Genomic DNA, 14250 nt, shown 5'->3' on the forward strand with positions numbered 1-14250 from the left:
AAAAAAAAAAAAAAAAAAAAAACAACTTTAATTTTATTGGATTTGCATGCTACAGAGATTCAGCTAAACTTTGTTCATTTGGCTAGTAATATTCTTTTTGTACCTGTAACACTTAAGATTCTGATATACAAAATTGTAATAACATACTGATAATTCAAAATTGAGATCTAAATATTACATTCTTTTTACCCTGTGCAGAATAAATTCTACCTTTTTAAAATAGTATTTATATTAAAATTCGTATTTGTCCATATGGTTTTGTGATCAAAGTTAGTAAAAAGTTTTGTCATTGTGAATCTTTTGGGTTAGTACAAATATGACAAGAGTATTAAAAGCTGCCTATAAATACATAACACTATTGCTGATTTTTAAAGCGTGGAAAGGATTATATTAAAATAAGTTTGCCTCTCATGTTAGAATAAGCAAATTTTGTAAAATAAAACCAAAAGTCTCTTGGTCACACTGTTAACTACCAGCCTGAGACAGATTTTATTCTTTAATACTTGTCTGAAACTTTTTGTATTACAAAAAGTTAACAGTTAATCTGGTGAAGTTTATAAAGCTGTAAAATACTCCAATATAGCCTCTTCTATGTCAAACATTTAAAATGGCCAGAACCAAACTATATATTAAACAGAACATAAATAAGACCGTAAATAAATAAATGAAGAAAATAAAATCGTACGGCACAACTACACAAGTTCTATAAACATTTTCATGGTCAAACTAAGAAGCTGAAAACAGCTGACCTTCATTTAACTCTACATTAAATAAACTTCTTTCACATTTGACCTTAACAAGGATGAATGGTATTTTTTTCTAATTTGCCTTATTCATTTAACACTAGATTGGGCAGACTAGAAGGACTGTACAGTCCATCAATAGGCTGGGTTTTGTTCAAGGCAGGGGTCACATCCAGTTATATCTTCCAAGAAATTTGCATTTGAGTTATGGAATATTTAGGAAAAAAAAAGAAACTTTTAGGCTCAGAAACTGCTTAAGGGCTTTGATTCTGATAAAATAAATTTTCCAAAATATGTATAATTAGTTTCAAGAAAATAAAATTTTTTGCTAGTGAGAATTCTAGCATAGGAACAAAACTTTTTCTTCTTTAAGATGACTTTGCATTTCTTAAAAAAAAAAAGAACTTAGTTTGCTATACAAGACGGCTAACCAAAAACTGCTTCTTCCAGTATAACAGACTGAATAATAAGTATGGCTTAAATTGCCTATAGACTATATACTGTAAAAGCCTTTTGGTGGCAAAGCTATACTGAGGACTTATTTCTTTAAAGAAGTGCCTGGGCTGTGTAAGCTAAAATACTACAGTGGGAAACAGGACGCTTTAGTCAGTTTATATTGCCAAACTTGTTCATCCAAAATAGTTTCTTTTTCTTTCCTTCTTGTTAAACAAATGATTTACCTTATTCTCCAAATTAATAATTCCCTCCCAGGCACTCTTTCCTTTGCTTCCCAACTACTTACCACAAATTATAGATAGAATCCCTTAAAAATGAGAGCTGCAAAGTGATTTCTAGTAAATGTCAGAAATCTGATAAACTATTTATTTTGGCAACTTCAATTCAATTAAGACACACCATTTCCTCTGTTCTTGGCTTCACCAATGAGTGAGAATGCGTCCCCTCCACCTCACAGTGCTGTCTGGCCCTGGAACCCAGGACCCCATGAGCTTCTCGCTGGCACCATTCTCACGCCTAGGACAGAGCATTGGTGCAGACTAGAAACTGGATCACTTGCAAATTCAGGTGAAGTCAGAAGTAGCAGCTGCTCCTCTTTTGAGCTCCTGTAGTGTATTTTAGGATTTCTGGTGTGCTTCTCTCTTCCACCTTGCCCTCAATGTCTAAGATCTTTAAGGTAGTAAGGAGTACTGCTCCTTGGCATTCTTGATATCCTTACATTCAGTATAGTTGTCTAAAGACAATTATGAAAAGGACAGAGAGGAAGCTGTTTTAAGGAACTTAAGTGTTCTGACACAGGTGATGGGAATGAGCACAGCACCTGTGCAGGACTCAGCTCTGTGCTCACTGCCAACAGGAAGAGCGGCTTTCTAGCTCAGAAACACTGCATGGCACCACTGCCCCCTTCACAGTCTCCTCACAAGGAAACAAAGAAAATCCCAGAACGCCACTGAAACAAGCTGCTTCCCAGCAGTCAGCTCAGGGGTAGACACTGGTACTCACTGCCTCTTGTCCACATACGTGATGGAGCCACTGGGGACACACGTGCGCTGCACATTGGTGTGCCAGATTATCCCATTTTTGTTATCAGATGTTTTGTCTTTCTTTAAACACATAAGGATTACATTCAAGTTACTTTACAAATTAACATATTGAAAATCTGGTATAAAATGAAAATTCTTCAAGAGTTGACAATTATATGTTACAAAAAAAAAAAGAAAGAAAGAAAGAAAGAAAGAAAAAGCAAATTGTTCAGTCTTTTGCCCTCCCTAAGAAAGTAAACAGGTGAGAAACAATTTGTTAAGCCATGAAGTCACACATCATCAGCTGGCAGGGACGGGATGCTTATCTTCGCTCGGGTGAAGTAGGCAATCTTCTCCCTAGAGGTGGGGATGAGACACCAACTTTAGCTAGATGCTCAAAATGGTCAACATCCTTAGCAACCAGGGAAACACAAATCAAAAGAACACTGAGATTTTATTTTATCTCACTCTAGTTAGAATGACAAACGTCAAGAATGTAAATAACAACAATTGCTAGTGAGGATGTGGTGGTGGAGTACATTTTTACATTGTTGGTTGGACTGCAAATGAGCATACTGGAAAGCAGTATGAAGATTTCTTATAAGTCTATAAATGGGGGCCAGGGTTGTGGCTCAGTGGAAGAGCACTTGCCTAGCATGTGTGAGGCACTGGGTTCAATCCCCAGCACCACATAAAAAAATAAACAGGGGGCTGGGATTGTGGCTCAGCGGTAGAGGGCTCGTCTAGCATGTGCGAGGCCCTGGGTTCGATCCTCTGCACCACATAAAAAAATAAATAAAGATATTGTGTCCAACTACAACTAAAAAAAATAAGTAAATAAATAAAATAAAGGTATTGTGTCCATGTACAACTAAAAAAAATATTTAAAAAGACTAGGAATGGAATCACCTTATAATCCAAATACTCCACTCCTTGTTATTTATCCAAAAGAACTAAAGCCAGAATACAAGTTTATAGCAGTGCAATTCACAGTGGCCAAAACTGCCCTGTATCCCAAAGCAGAGATAAGAAGAAGCAACCCACAAGGGAGAAGCTGAGAAGGACCAGACAGACAGTTTTCAAGTTAGGAAAGTGCCAGAACTAGTTTAGGTGTCCACTTACAGACAAATTGGATAAAGAAAATGTGATATGAATTCACAACAGAATTTTACTCAGCCATAAAAAAATGAAATTAGGTCATTTGCTAGTAAATGGATGGAACTAGAGAACATTATGCTAAGTGAAATAAGTCAGGCTCAGGAAGTCAAGGGTAGAAGTTTTCTGTCATATGTGAAAGCTAGTGAGAATAAATAAAAAAACAGAAGAAGAAAAAGGGATCTCACAAAAATAGAAGGGAAACCAACAGAGGATACAGGAAGGGATTTGAGAGGGAGGAAGTTGAGGAGGGCATGGGGAAGTACTAGGGAATGAAATCTACCAAATTATGCTCTGTCCATGTATGAATATCCCACAATGAATCACACTTTTATATATAAATGCACTAATTAAAATAATAATACAAGGGAGATCAGTAGAATAGAACAGGTGGATGGTGGAACGGAGAGAAGAGGGAAGGTAAAGGAATGAGACTGACCAGATTATGTTATGGTCATGTATAAATAAGGCACAATAAATCCCACTGTTATGTATAATTATAATGTACTCATAAAAAAAATCCTGCATTAAAATACTTCTAAGAACTTAGCAGTGTTCCCACAAGCCCAGATGGGAGATTTTTTCCTCAGACAGAACTCCATTTAAAGTCAAGACAGTCTCTGCTTTTTAAATGTAGGAAAAAAAAAAAAAAAAAAACAACCAAAATTCTGGCTATGGTAAACACCTATAGACCCAGCCAATTTCCTTTGGGGATTTCCAACATAAGACCATTTTTAAAAATCTAGGTGTTTCTAAATAAGATAGTAGAGGATTCAAAAGGGCCAAAATTCTGCCCTTCCCAGTGACCTCACAGAAGAGTCCATAATATCAGGGAAATTCTTTCAGTTAGCAAGATGCTAAGGCAGGGACAACTGGGTGAGTATACCATGACACAAATGGAGAGAGATGAGAAACCTGATCAGCTTAGAGGGAAAAACTGCCCTGTATCCCAAAGCAGGGATAAGAAGAAGCAACCCACAAGGGAGAAGCTGAGAAGGACCAGACAGTTTTCAAGTTAGGAAAGTACCAGAAAGAACAAGATTTTAGGATTTTACAGTTAGTCATCAAAGGTGAGAGCAATCTATCTTTTCACAAAACCTCACACGGTACATAGTATTCCTTAAACACAGTTCTGGGGCACAAGAAGGTCATGCTGGTAGCCATAAAGGATGGAGCACTGGCCCCACTTGAGAAACAGACTGACTCAATGGCAGAGGGAGAGTGGGGCTAGAAACAAGAACTGGGGAGGATGTTTTCTGTCTAAAGACTAAGGAAAGGTAGAAAAGAAAAGGAAGAGTAAAAACACTGAGGAGACTGGGTTGAGAGTTGTTTTTGTGATATAGTGTCCTTTAGATTAGTTCAGTTGAATAAGAATCTAAAAAATAAAAATAAAAAAGAATCTCAAAAGGCAAGAGAATGTGGGCATGATGTTGGTGGAGACCTCGAGGTACACTCAAAAACCAGGGTATTTTAAAATACTTGAATTACTTTATTTGAAATAGGTCACATAAAATCCTCAATTTCTGATATTAACATTCACTGCACTCTGAAGTGAATTCCTACAGAATCAGATGACTGGCATAATCCAAAAACTATCCCTGGGCAGGGCCACTCACCTGAAGGACTGCACCTGCCTAGGCACCTTCCGGCTCTGTTCCCGAAGTCGACACACGTCCTTGGAGACTTGCCTCATCAATTTTTCTGCATTCAAATCTTGTTTCTGTTCTTCTTTTGACTGTTCAGCCTGGGAAAGAAATAAAAATACAAGAAACCCACAGAATATTAATTATAAATCCCTGCTACATGCTGCAAGGCTTGAGAGACTGGGGGCTAAAGCCAGGCAGGTAAGCCAAGCAGCCAGTGGTGTCTCTTTTTACCAATCAGGGGAGAATCCCATGTTCTACTCATGCTGAGGGAAGCAAGCACTGATTCAGGCGCAAGTTTATTTTAATTGCATTTAAAAATTTTATTACATACAAAACAATTTTCTTATACCTGGAAAGCCTAAGGAATGCCTCAAAAAAGAAACTGAAAACTACCACTGTTTGCAAGAAATGTCTACTGCTAATATTTTGGTGAATACACTTTCAAACTCTTATTCATCTTTTCAAATCTGCACTCCCCATGGTAGCCACTGGAGAAACTGTTCATTGAAGTAGAAATTATCTTCCAAACAAGTACACATGGAAGTGTATACCTCAAAGATCTTTACAACTGGAACATACTCATGTAACCTGTGGAACATGATGGAACAGAAAGAACATTCCCAGTTCTCAGAAGCCTCCTTCCAGTCATCACCCTGAGTGCTACCAGGTCACTGGGAAGGGCAGAATTTTGGCCCTTTTGAATCCTCTACACACTCCTGTCTGTGTGTCCTTTGTGTGAACAGTACAGTAGGCACTCTTCAGTGTTTGACTTTTTTTGTTTAACATTACCCTTATAGGAATCAGACATACTATCACATGAAGCTGCATCCTGTATTTCTCACTGCTGCATAATATTCCACAGTGCAACTTCACCACAATTTATTATCTCTGTTACTGCTGAAGGACACTTGGATATTTCACATGAATTTTTTCCCAACATTTTTTTATTGGTGCATTAGAGTTGTACATTATGGTGGGATTTGTTGTTACATATTAGTACATGCACACAATATTACAACATATTTTGCCTAATTTGGCTCCCCAACACTTCTCTCCTATGAATAAATTTTTTAAATCAGCTGGAGATATATAGCTCAGTGGTAGAGTGCTTGCCTAGTGTACACAAGGCCCTGGGTTTGATTCTCCAGCACAGGGGGAATAAAACTAAAAATACCAATATAATAAGTTCCTTTTCCATTCATTTGATTACTTATGTATTCATCATTTAGTCACCAACCAACAAATACTTGTTGACTGCCTTCTAAGCAAAGGTGGTGCAAATTAGTGGCAAAGAGTGCAAGTTCTGGAGCCAAACTGTCTGAATCCAAATTCTGTTTCTATCACTTTCTAATTATGTACATTTGTGCAAGCTGTTTTGACCTCTCTGTGCCTCAGTTTCTTCATTTGTAAATTTGGAATATGTAATTCAAAGGGTTGTTGCAAAATTTAAATGAGTGTAAGTAAAGCATTTAGAGCAGTAGCCAACACATAATTAAATCCACTATTTTAATGTTCAGTTATTACTGTTATTTTTACTATTGGCTAGGCACCAGGAGGTAGGAACAGAGTTTTCCCCCACAAGTCCAGTGAGGGAGAAAAAAATAAAAAAGAATAGAACTTGTTTCATAATCATTAATGTTAATATTTTTGCAGGTTAACAGATCTTCCTCACCACAATGTTTTTAAAACACAGAGCTTTTAAGGCTGTCAGTCAAATGGAGCAGAAAGTAGAATTTCCATACATTTCCTGCCCCACATATGATCAACTTCTCCCACTACCAACATCCTCCACCACAACAGCACATCTGTTTCAGTTGATGAGCCTATTGTGACACATCATTATCACCAGAAGTCCATAGTTTACATCAGGCTTCACTCTTGGTGCAATCTTATTGGTTTGGGCAAATGTACAATGACCTGTGTTTATCATGTAGTTTGTAAGGAAGAGTTTCACTGCCCTAAAATCCCCTGTGCTCTGTTTCCTCCCTATCACCCCCTGCCTCATGCTCTGGCAACCACTGATCTTTTTACTCTTTCCAGAACTTTGTTTCTTCCAAACTGTCACAGAGTTGGATTGATGTAATATGTAGTCTTTCCAGTTTGGCTCCTTTTACTTAGTGCATTAAGTTTCCTCCATGTGTTTCCGTAGGTTGATAGCTCACAGTGTTGAATTATATCACATTGTTTTGATGTTTCAGTTTATCCATTCATCTAGTGAAGGCCATCTCCATTGCTTCCAAGTTTTAGTATTTATGAATAAAGCTGTTACTTAACATGGACTTAAGTTTTCAACTCATTTGGATAAATATCAAGGACTGTAGTTGCTGGATTTCATGTAAGAATATGTTTTACTTTGTAAGAAACTGCCATGATGCCACAAATGCTGCACCATTTTGCATTCCCACCAGCAACAAACAAGAACTCCTGCTGCTCCACATCCCTGCCAGCATTTGATGTTGACTATGTTCTGGATTTTGCTACTCTCACAGGCATGCAGTGGTCTCTTGTAACTTTAAGCCACAATTCCTAATGACATATGACATGGAATATCTTTTCATATGCTTAATTTCCATCTATATATCTTCTTTGCCAATTTTTTAATTGGTTGGTTGTTTCATAGCCCTGAATTTAAGAGCTCTTTCATCATTTTGGATAACAGTCATTTATCAGATATGTCTTTTTGCCTTCTTTTTCTCTTGACATGTCATGTGTGGTACAGAAATTTAGATTTTTTTCATTTTTTGGATGCTAATGTAAATGATACTGTGTTTTAAATTTCAAATTCCACTTGTGCTTTGATGATGTATGGGAAAGGAATTGACTTTTGTGTATTAATCCTGTATCCTGCAACTTTGATATGATCATTTATTAGTTCTGAAAGTTTTTTTGGAGGGGGATCGGATCTATTCTTTCAGATTTTCTATAATCATTAAAATTTCCTTCCTATACTGTATACCCTTTCTTTTCTTGTGTTATTGCATTAGCTAAGACGTCCAGTGTGACACAGAAAAGGAAGAGTGCTGTGGGACATCCTCTTTCTGCTCCTATCTTAGAGACAAAGCTTCTTGTTTCTTACCATTAAGTTTTCTTCTATTCTGAGGTCGCTTAGCACTTTTAAGATGAATGGGTATTAAATTCTGTCAAATGCTTTTTTTAAAAAAAAGCATGTATTGATTTTATTGTGTTTTTTTCTTTACTAATTTATTCATGTGACAGATTATATTAATTGACTTTCAAATGTTGAACCAGCCTTGTATACCTGGGATAAACCTCCCGTGGTCATGGTAATTCCTTTCATACACTGCTAGATTGGATCTGTTAATATCTTGTTAAGGATTTTTACATCTATTTTTGACATAATGGGATTTGACAAAATTAATCTTACAAGCTCTTGCTATGTTGCCCAGGCTGGTCTTGAACTTCTGTGCTAACATCCATCTCCAAAATAGCTGGGACTACAGGTGCTCACCACCATGCCTGACAGTAACTTTCTTGAAATGTCTTTGATTGGTTTCAGTACCAGGGTGATGCTGACCTCCTAGAAAAAGTTAGCAGGTATCTCCTCTGTTTCTATCCTCTGTAAAACACTGTGGAGAAGATAGTTCTTTCCTTAAAATGTTTGGTAGAATTCACCAGTAAACCCATCTAGGAATGGTGCTTTCTATTTTGGAAGGCTTTTAATTACCAGTTCAATTTCTTTAGTAGACATAGACCTATTCTGGTTGTCTATTTCTTCTTATATGAGTTTTGGCAATTGTGTCTTTCAAGAAATTGGTCCATTTTATCTAGGTTATCAATGTGGGCAGAGTTGTTTATACTATTCATTATCCTTCTAATGTCCACAGGATCTGTAGTGATATTCCTTCTTTCATTTCTAATATTACTAATCCAAATTGTCTTCTCCCTTTTTTCTCAAGTCTGGTTAGTAGTTTGTCAATTTTATTGATCTTTTGAAACAACCAGCTTTTGGTTTTACTGATTTTCTCTACTGATTTCCGATTTTCAACTCAATGCATTTCTGCTCTGATTTTTATGATTTCATTTCTTATGATAACTTCAAATTTAGTTTTCTCTTCTTTTTCTGGTTTCCTAAGGTAGAAGTTTAGATTATTGATTTCAGATTTTTCTTCTTTTCTAGTATATGCACTGAATGCTGCACATTTTTCCTCAAACATTGCTTTTACTCTATCCCAAATTTTGATATGTAATTTTTCATTTTTATTTAGTTCAAAATATCTTTTGAGATTTTATCTTTGATCAGGTATTTAGCAATGTGTTGTTTAATCTCCAAATGTTTTAGAATTTCTCAGTTATATTTCTGTTACTGATTTCCATGTTTAATTTTACTGCATTCTCTAAAGACATACAGTATTATTTGTTAATGTGTGTTTAGAGCCTGGGATGTGACCGTCTTGGTGAAAGTTCCATGTGAACCTGAGAAAAATGTGCAATCTGCTGTTATTGGATAAAGCAGTTTCCAGATGTCAATTATACCCTGTTGATTGATAGAACTGTTGAGCTCAACTATGTCTACTGGTTTTCTGCCTGCTGGGATCTGCCAGCTCTGACAGAGGCATGCCTAAGTTTCCAAATGCAATGGGTGGATTCATCTATTTCCTTGCAGTTCTGTCAGTTTTTGCCTCTCATATTGACTGTTGGGCACATATATATTAAGGATGGTTATGTCTTCTTGGAGAATTTACCCCTTTATTATTATGTCATGCCCTTCTTTATTCTTTACAACTTTTCTTGCTCTGAAGTCAGTTCCATCTGAAATTAATAAAGCTACATTTTTTTAGTTTTTTTCTACCCATTTACTTTTAGTCTGCATGTATTTCTTGTACACAAAATAGATGAATTTATAAATAATAACATGCAATAATAAATTTTTTTTCTGAAATTTTCTATTTAATGCTTCAAACTGTAGACAACCACGGTAAATGAAAACATGGAAAATGGAACTATGGACAAAGGGGATTACTGTATATGAGTTGGCTTTCGGAAGGTCTTTTTGGAAAGCTGCTTTAAGAGAAAAAAAATTCAGGGCTAGGGATGTGGCTCAAGCGGTAGTGCGCTTGCCCGGCATGCGTGCAGCCCGGGTTCGATCCTCAGCACCACATATAAACAAAGATGTTGTGTTCGCCGGAAACTAAAAATTCTAAGCAAAATTGCAAGGTAACTTCCCTCTTCCATTCCCTTCCCTTTTCTTCCCAATTTTTATCAGGGACTCTGGGGAAACTTAACCAAGCAGTGCTTTGGAAGGCTGCCACATGATGTAACTGATACTCTGCTCCTCTACACAACAGAAACCACTGTCACTTTTATCCCTGGTAAGGTAGACTGTGACTTAGCTAATTCAAATCTGCTTCTCAGATCCTTTTGTACACTTACCGAGCATACATACTGAGCATCAGACATTTTCACAGGAACTAGAGATTTTTTTTTTTTTTAAAGGAGTCCTGACCCTACCTTGCTTTTCTGCATAGTACTTTCATTTACAGAACTTACATACTATCTCCTTTCCACACAGAATTAGAGTGTCTGGGGGACTAGTACATTGTCTGCCTCCCCTCCACAGAGCCTCTGCAGGTAGCACACAATTGGTGCTCAATAAATACATGTTGGATAGAAGAATGGGTAGCTCTGTGGGAAAGCCAGGTTTTTAGATGATAAGCTTTTAATTTAACAGGCATTCAAAAGACAGATGATAGAATGCAACTCAAATAACAAGTACATAAAGAGAAATTTCAATAGGGAAAAAAAGACAACATAACAGAAAAAAGGGCACAGGATATGACTAGATAAATCATAAAACACACATGAACGACATGTAAACATGAAAGGCCATTTACTCTCACAATAAAAAAGTGAAACTTTCTTATTTGCAAGTTTAACCATCTTACAGGACTGAAGGCACATGTCCCAGTCCATAGCTGTCCACAGAGGTGAGATAACGGTGCTCTTTGCTCCCCAAAGGAGACATTCCAAGTCACAGTCGTGGCCCTCTCAGCCAGATGTGGCATGTGTCAGAAAGAGGACACTAACTATTTGAGTCAGAGGCTGGGGAGACTTAGCTCATCTTTGAGGACTCCTCCAGTAGGGATCAGCCTCTATTACTGTGGCCTTGAAGATGTTGGATCACAATGACAAAATGGGACATGTGGCATTGTTGAGTGGAGGCCAATGGCTATGGTGACGACAGCTAGAGCTCTAGAGAAAGTGGTCAGGAATATTTAGAATGTTGGTGTTTGTTTGCTGTATTTTGAAGTTTAGCACAAATTCTCATAAGAGGTCAGAACTTAGCTGTCGGCACAGAAATAGAAGAAAAAATAGCTCTGCCAAGGGCAGGAATCTGTGGTTGCAATCTAAATTGATGGACAATCCCACAATTGGGATCCTTCTGGGTCTGAAAAATCAACTGCTTCTGTGATAACTTAAGCAGCTATAAACTTCAAAAGAAGGTAAAACTGGTTCTGGCAAAAAAGGAATTAAGGGTTTTCCTTCCACTATTTCAGATACCTTCAAAATCAGGAAGTCAAGGAGCAAGGTACTCAGGCTTAAAAGACAGGACAAAGCTGGCGTGGCGGCACACGCCTATAATCTCAGTGGCTCGGGAGGCTGAGGCAGGAAGATCGTAAGTTTGAGGTCAGTTTCAGCCACTTAATAGGACAGCCTGCAGACATGTTTTACTGCTCCTCCTTTTCTTTCCGCTTTTGAAAACTTTTTCTATAAAAGAAAACTACATTTTTTAGGTAACAATTCTCTCTAGATTATTTTGCAATTGATAGAATAGTTACTGGTGAATTTATGTAATTCAAGTTTGAAGGGTATTTCAACTATGGTACTTTAGTTACTGTGTGAAGTCCTATCTTTTGTATATCTGTGATTCTTCATGAAGTCCCAGGTGAGGAAGTATTGGCTTAGAACACAAAGAAATGATTTCTACCCGTGGTGGTATATTAAGTCACTAAACTAGTAATTATACTGCAATACTGCTATTTGAATTCTTGGTAAATTACTGCAAGAATACAATAATCTTAACATAGTCATCTGATGACTAACTCAAACTAAATAGATCAGGAAAAGTCATAGAAGGAACATACATGCTGAATTATATTCAGGTAAGAACATTTGACTCTTTTTTTAATTCTAGAAATGTACTTTATCAGATCAGAAATACAATAGGTGCCAGCATCCTGCTCATAGCCCTCTATTGCTTACCAGATGAAGGAATTGAGGTTTATTTTATCCCTCATAGAGCATCATTTCAACTGTTCCTCTAAGTAGCCTAATGGCCGATGACATTTCCAACTACCAGCACTTTTGTGGTGACCACAAAATTACTTTGAAATTTGGAAGCATTTTATACAAAAATAAGATTGATCATGGAACACATGAAGATATTTCATTCCCTACTGAAGGAGAACACACTTCACAGAAGACTGTATCTCTCCCTGTGCTTATATATCTGTATCTACATCTATATTTTCCTCCAATATTCTGGGTGACAAAATATATCTCAGAATTTTTATTAGCCATTAATCAAAAGTAATCAATATTGCAGGCAGTTAAATCTCAATGTTGAATACTTCACTGTAATTGCTAAGATTTATTTTGTTAAGGTATAATATCATTTTGACATAATTTTTTAGGAGATTCTAACTTTTGAAAGCGCTAACATCTATATTACTTTAAGCTTTTAAAATGTCTAGCACCACAGAACTTTGGCATTTTGACAGGAAAACACCGAGGAGAGGGGGAATCATTTTGCTTCGTTAAGTTGACACAGGCTCCTTTGGAAGAGTATCAGTGCTCTCCCTACAACATCTCCCCCTCTCACCCCAAGTCTTGATAAGCTGCCTGGTTCATGAGGACTGAAATCTACTTCTTATGCCCCAGACTTCAGAAAGGAATGCTTAAACTTTAGCTTACATGCTGAAAGCCTGATCTGTACAAAGGTCAGTGATTTACCTATAGTCATGTTAAGAAGCTGAATCCAGTCTTAATTTACAGTCCTCCGCTTTTTTTTTCCTGCTTCCTAAGGGGTTTGTATAATACACGAGAACCCTAAGATTTAGTTTTTATTGCAAGCTACAAAAAAGACTTTCAACCACAAAGGAGGAAGGTTATGGAGTGTGACCCTGAGACCTGAAAGCTTTCCTTGACAAGAGAGGAGACCCAGAATCTGCTACTAGCTTCAATTCACTGCTTTTCTGGGAGCCATATTTTTTTATGACAACTGGCAGGCTCTTTGCTCATCGTTAGGCACTTTATGATCATCTTGATAAAACTATCACGAATCCTCAACACTAAGGGGAAACGGTGGGAATGAAAGGGCAATGTGTGAGTGTGTATGCATGGTGATGTGCCCGTATGTACATAAGGAGTGGAGGTGGGAGTAAAAGGAAGCAAGAGAGGTAAGTCAATGGTCATTACCAACGTCCTGAGCCATAATGAAAGGCACACAATTGAAATGATCTTTACTTTCACAGAGCTGGCTATTACAAATTTTAGTGGTATCAAAGAAAAGTACAAAACAAATAGTGCAAACATTCACAGAGCTGGTAAAAATAAAAATTTTTAAAAGCAGCACTGTTGTCTGATGTAAAACTGCCATGAAGCAGAAGAAAGTAAAGATGGAGGGCAGCAGGCTTGGCATCTGCTATGGTTTGAATGTCTGTCTCTTCCAAAGCTCACACTGCAATTTAATTGCCATTGTAACAATATTAAGAGGTTGTACCTTTTGGAGGTGACTGGCCTCATGGGTAGCTTTAGGGCTTTAGAGCTTGGAAAATGGGCCCTGTTTTGCCCTTCATCCTCTGCCATGGGGTGATGTCTTTACCTTAGGCTCTGCCATAATCACAGGAGAAATCTCTTGGGCTCTCCTCCCTCCCTATCTTGGTGTACAAAATGATTCCGAAACCAACTAAGTACTGGCTCATCAGATAACAAACATCAGAAATCCTCTATTAAGATATAACTAGATTTCTAATCAATGCATCCTATGTGAGGACTATTATAATAATCATTAGAAACTTACTATGAGATAAGAATCAGCCTAGGCATCATTTAGTGACTAAATTAAAAAAAAATTGAGGGCAGATCCAAGATGGTGGAATAGAGGAGGTCCTGTTTCTGGTTGCTCTGTGGCATGAAACCAAGAAAGCAGACAGGTAGCTTCTCCACAAGGTCTCGCCTAGATGGAATACAACATCTCAAAGAGTGTGA

At 37.3% G+C, this 14250-nt stretch overlaps 1 protein-coding gene across 2 annotated transcripts in view; it reads right to left on the reverse strand.

Moving 5' to 3' along the window:
- Positions 1-1551: 1551 nt before the first annotated feature.
- Wwc2 (WW and C2 domain containing 2) overlaps positions 1552-14250 on the reverse strand; it is a 218278-nt gene continuing 205579 nt past the window's right edge. For both annotated transcript variants that reach the window (XM_027927138.2, XM_071610510.1), the window contains exons 22-23: positions 4993-5120; positions 1552-2578 (exon numbers count right to left, since the gene is read on the reverse strand). In XM_027927138.2, coding sequence (XP_027782939.2) covers positions 2512-2578; positions 4993-5120 — 195 coding nt within the window. In that variant the 3' untranslated portion in view covers positions 1552-2511. The remainder of the gene's footprint in view (positions 2579-4992; positions 5121-14250) is intronic.

Source organism: Marmota flaviventris, chromosome 3 (genome assembly GCF_047511675.1).
Source record: "Marmota flaviventris isolate mMarFla1 chromosome 3, mMarFla1.hap1, whole genome shotgun sequence".
NCBI classification, from domain to species: Eukaryota; Metazoa; Chordata; class Mammalia; order Rodentia; family Sciuridae; genus Marmota; species Marmota flaviventris.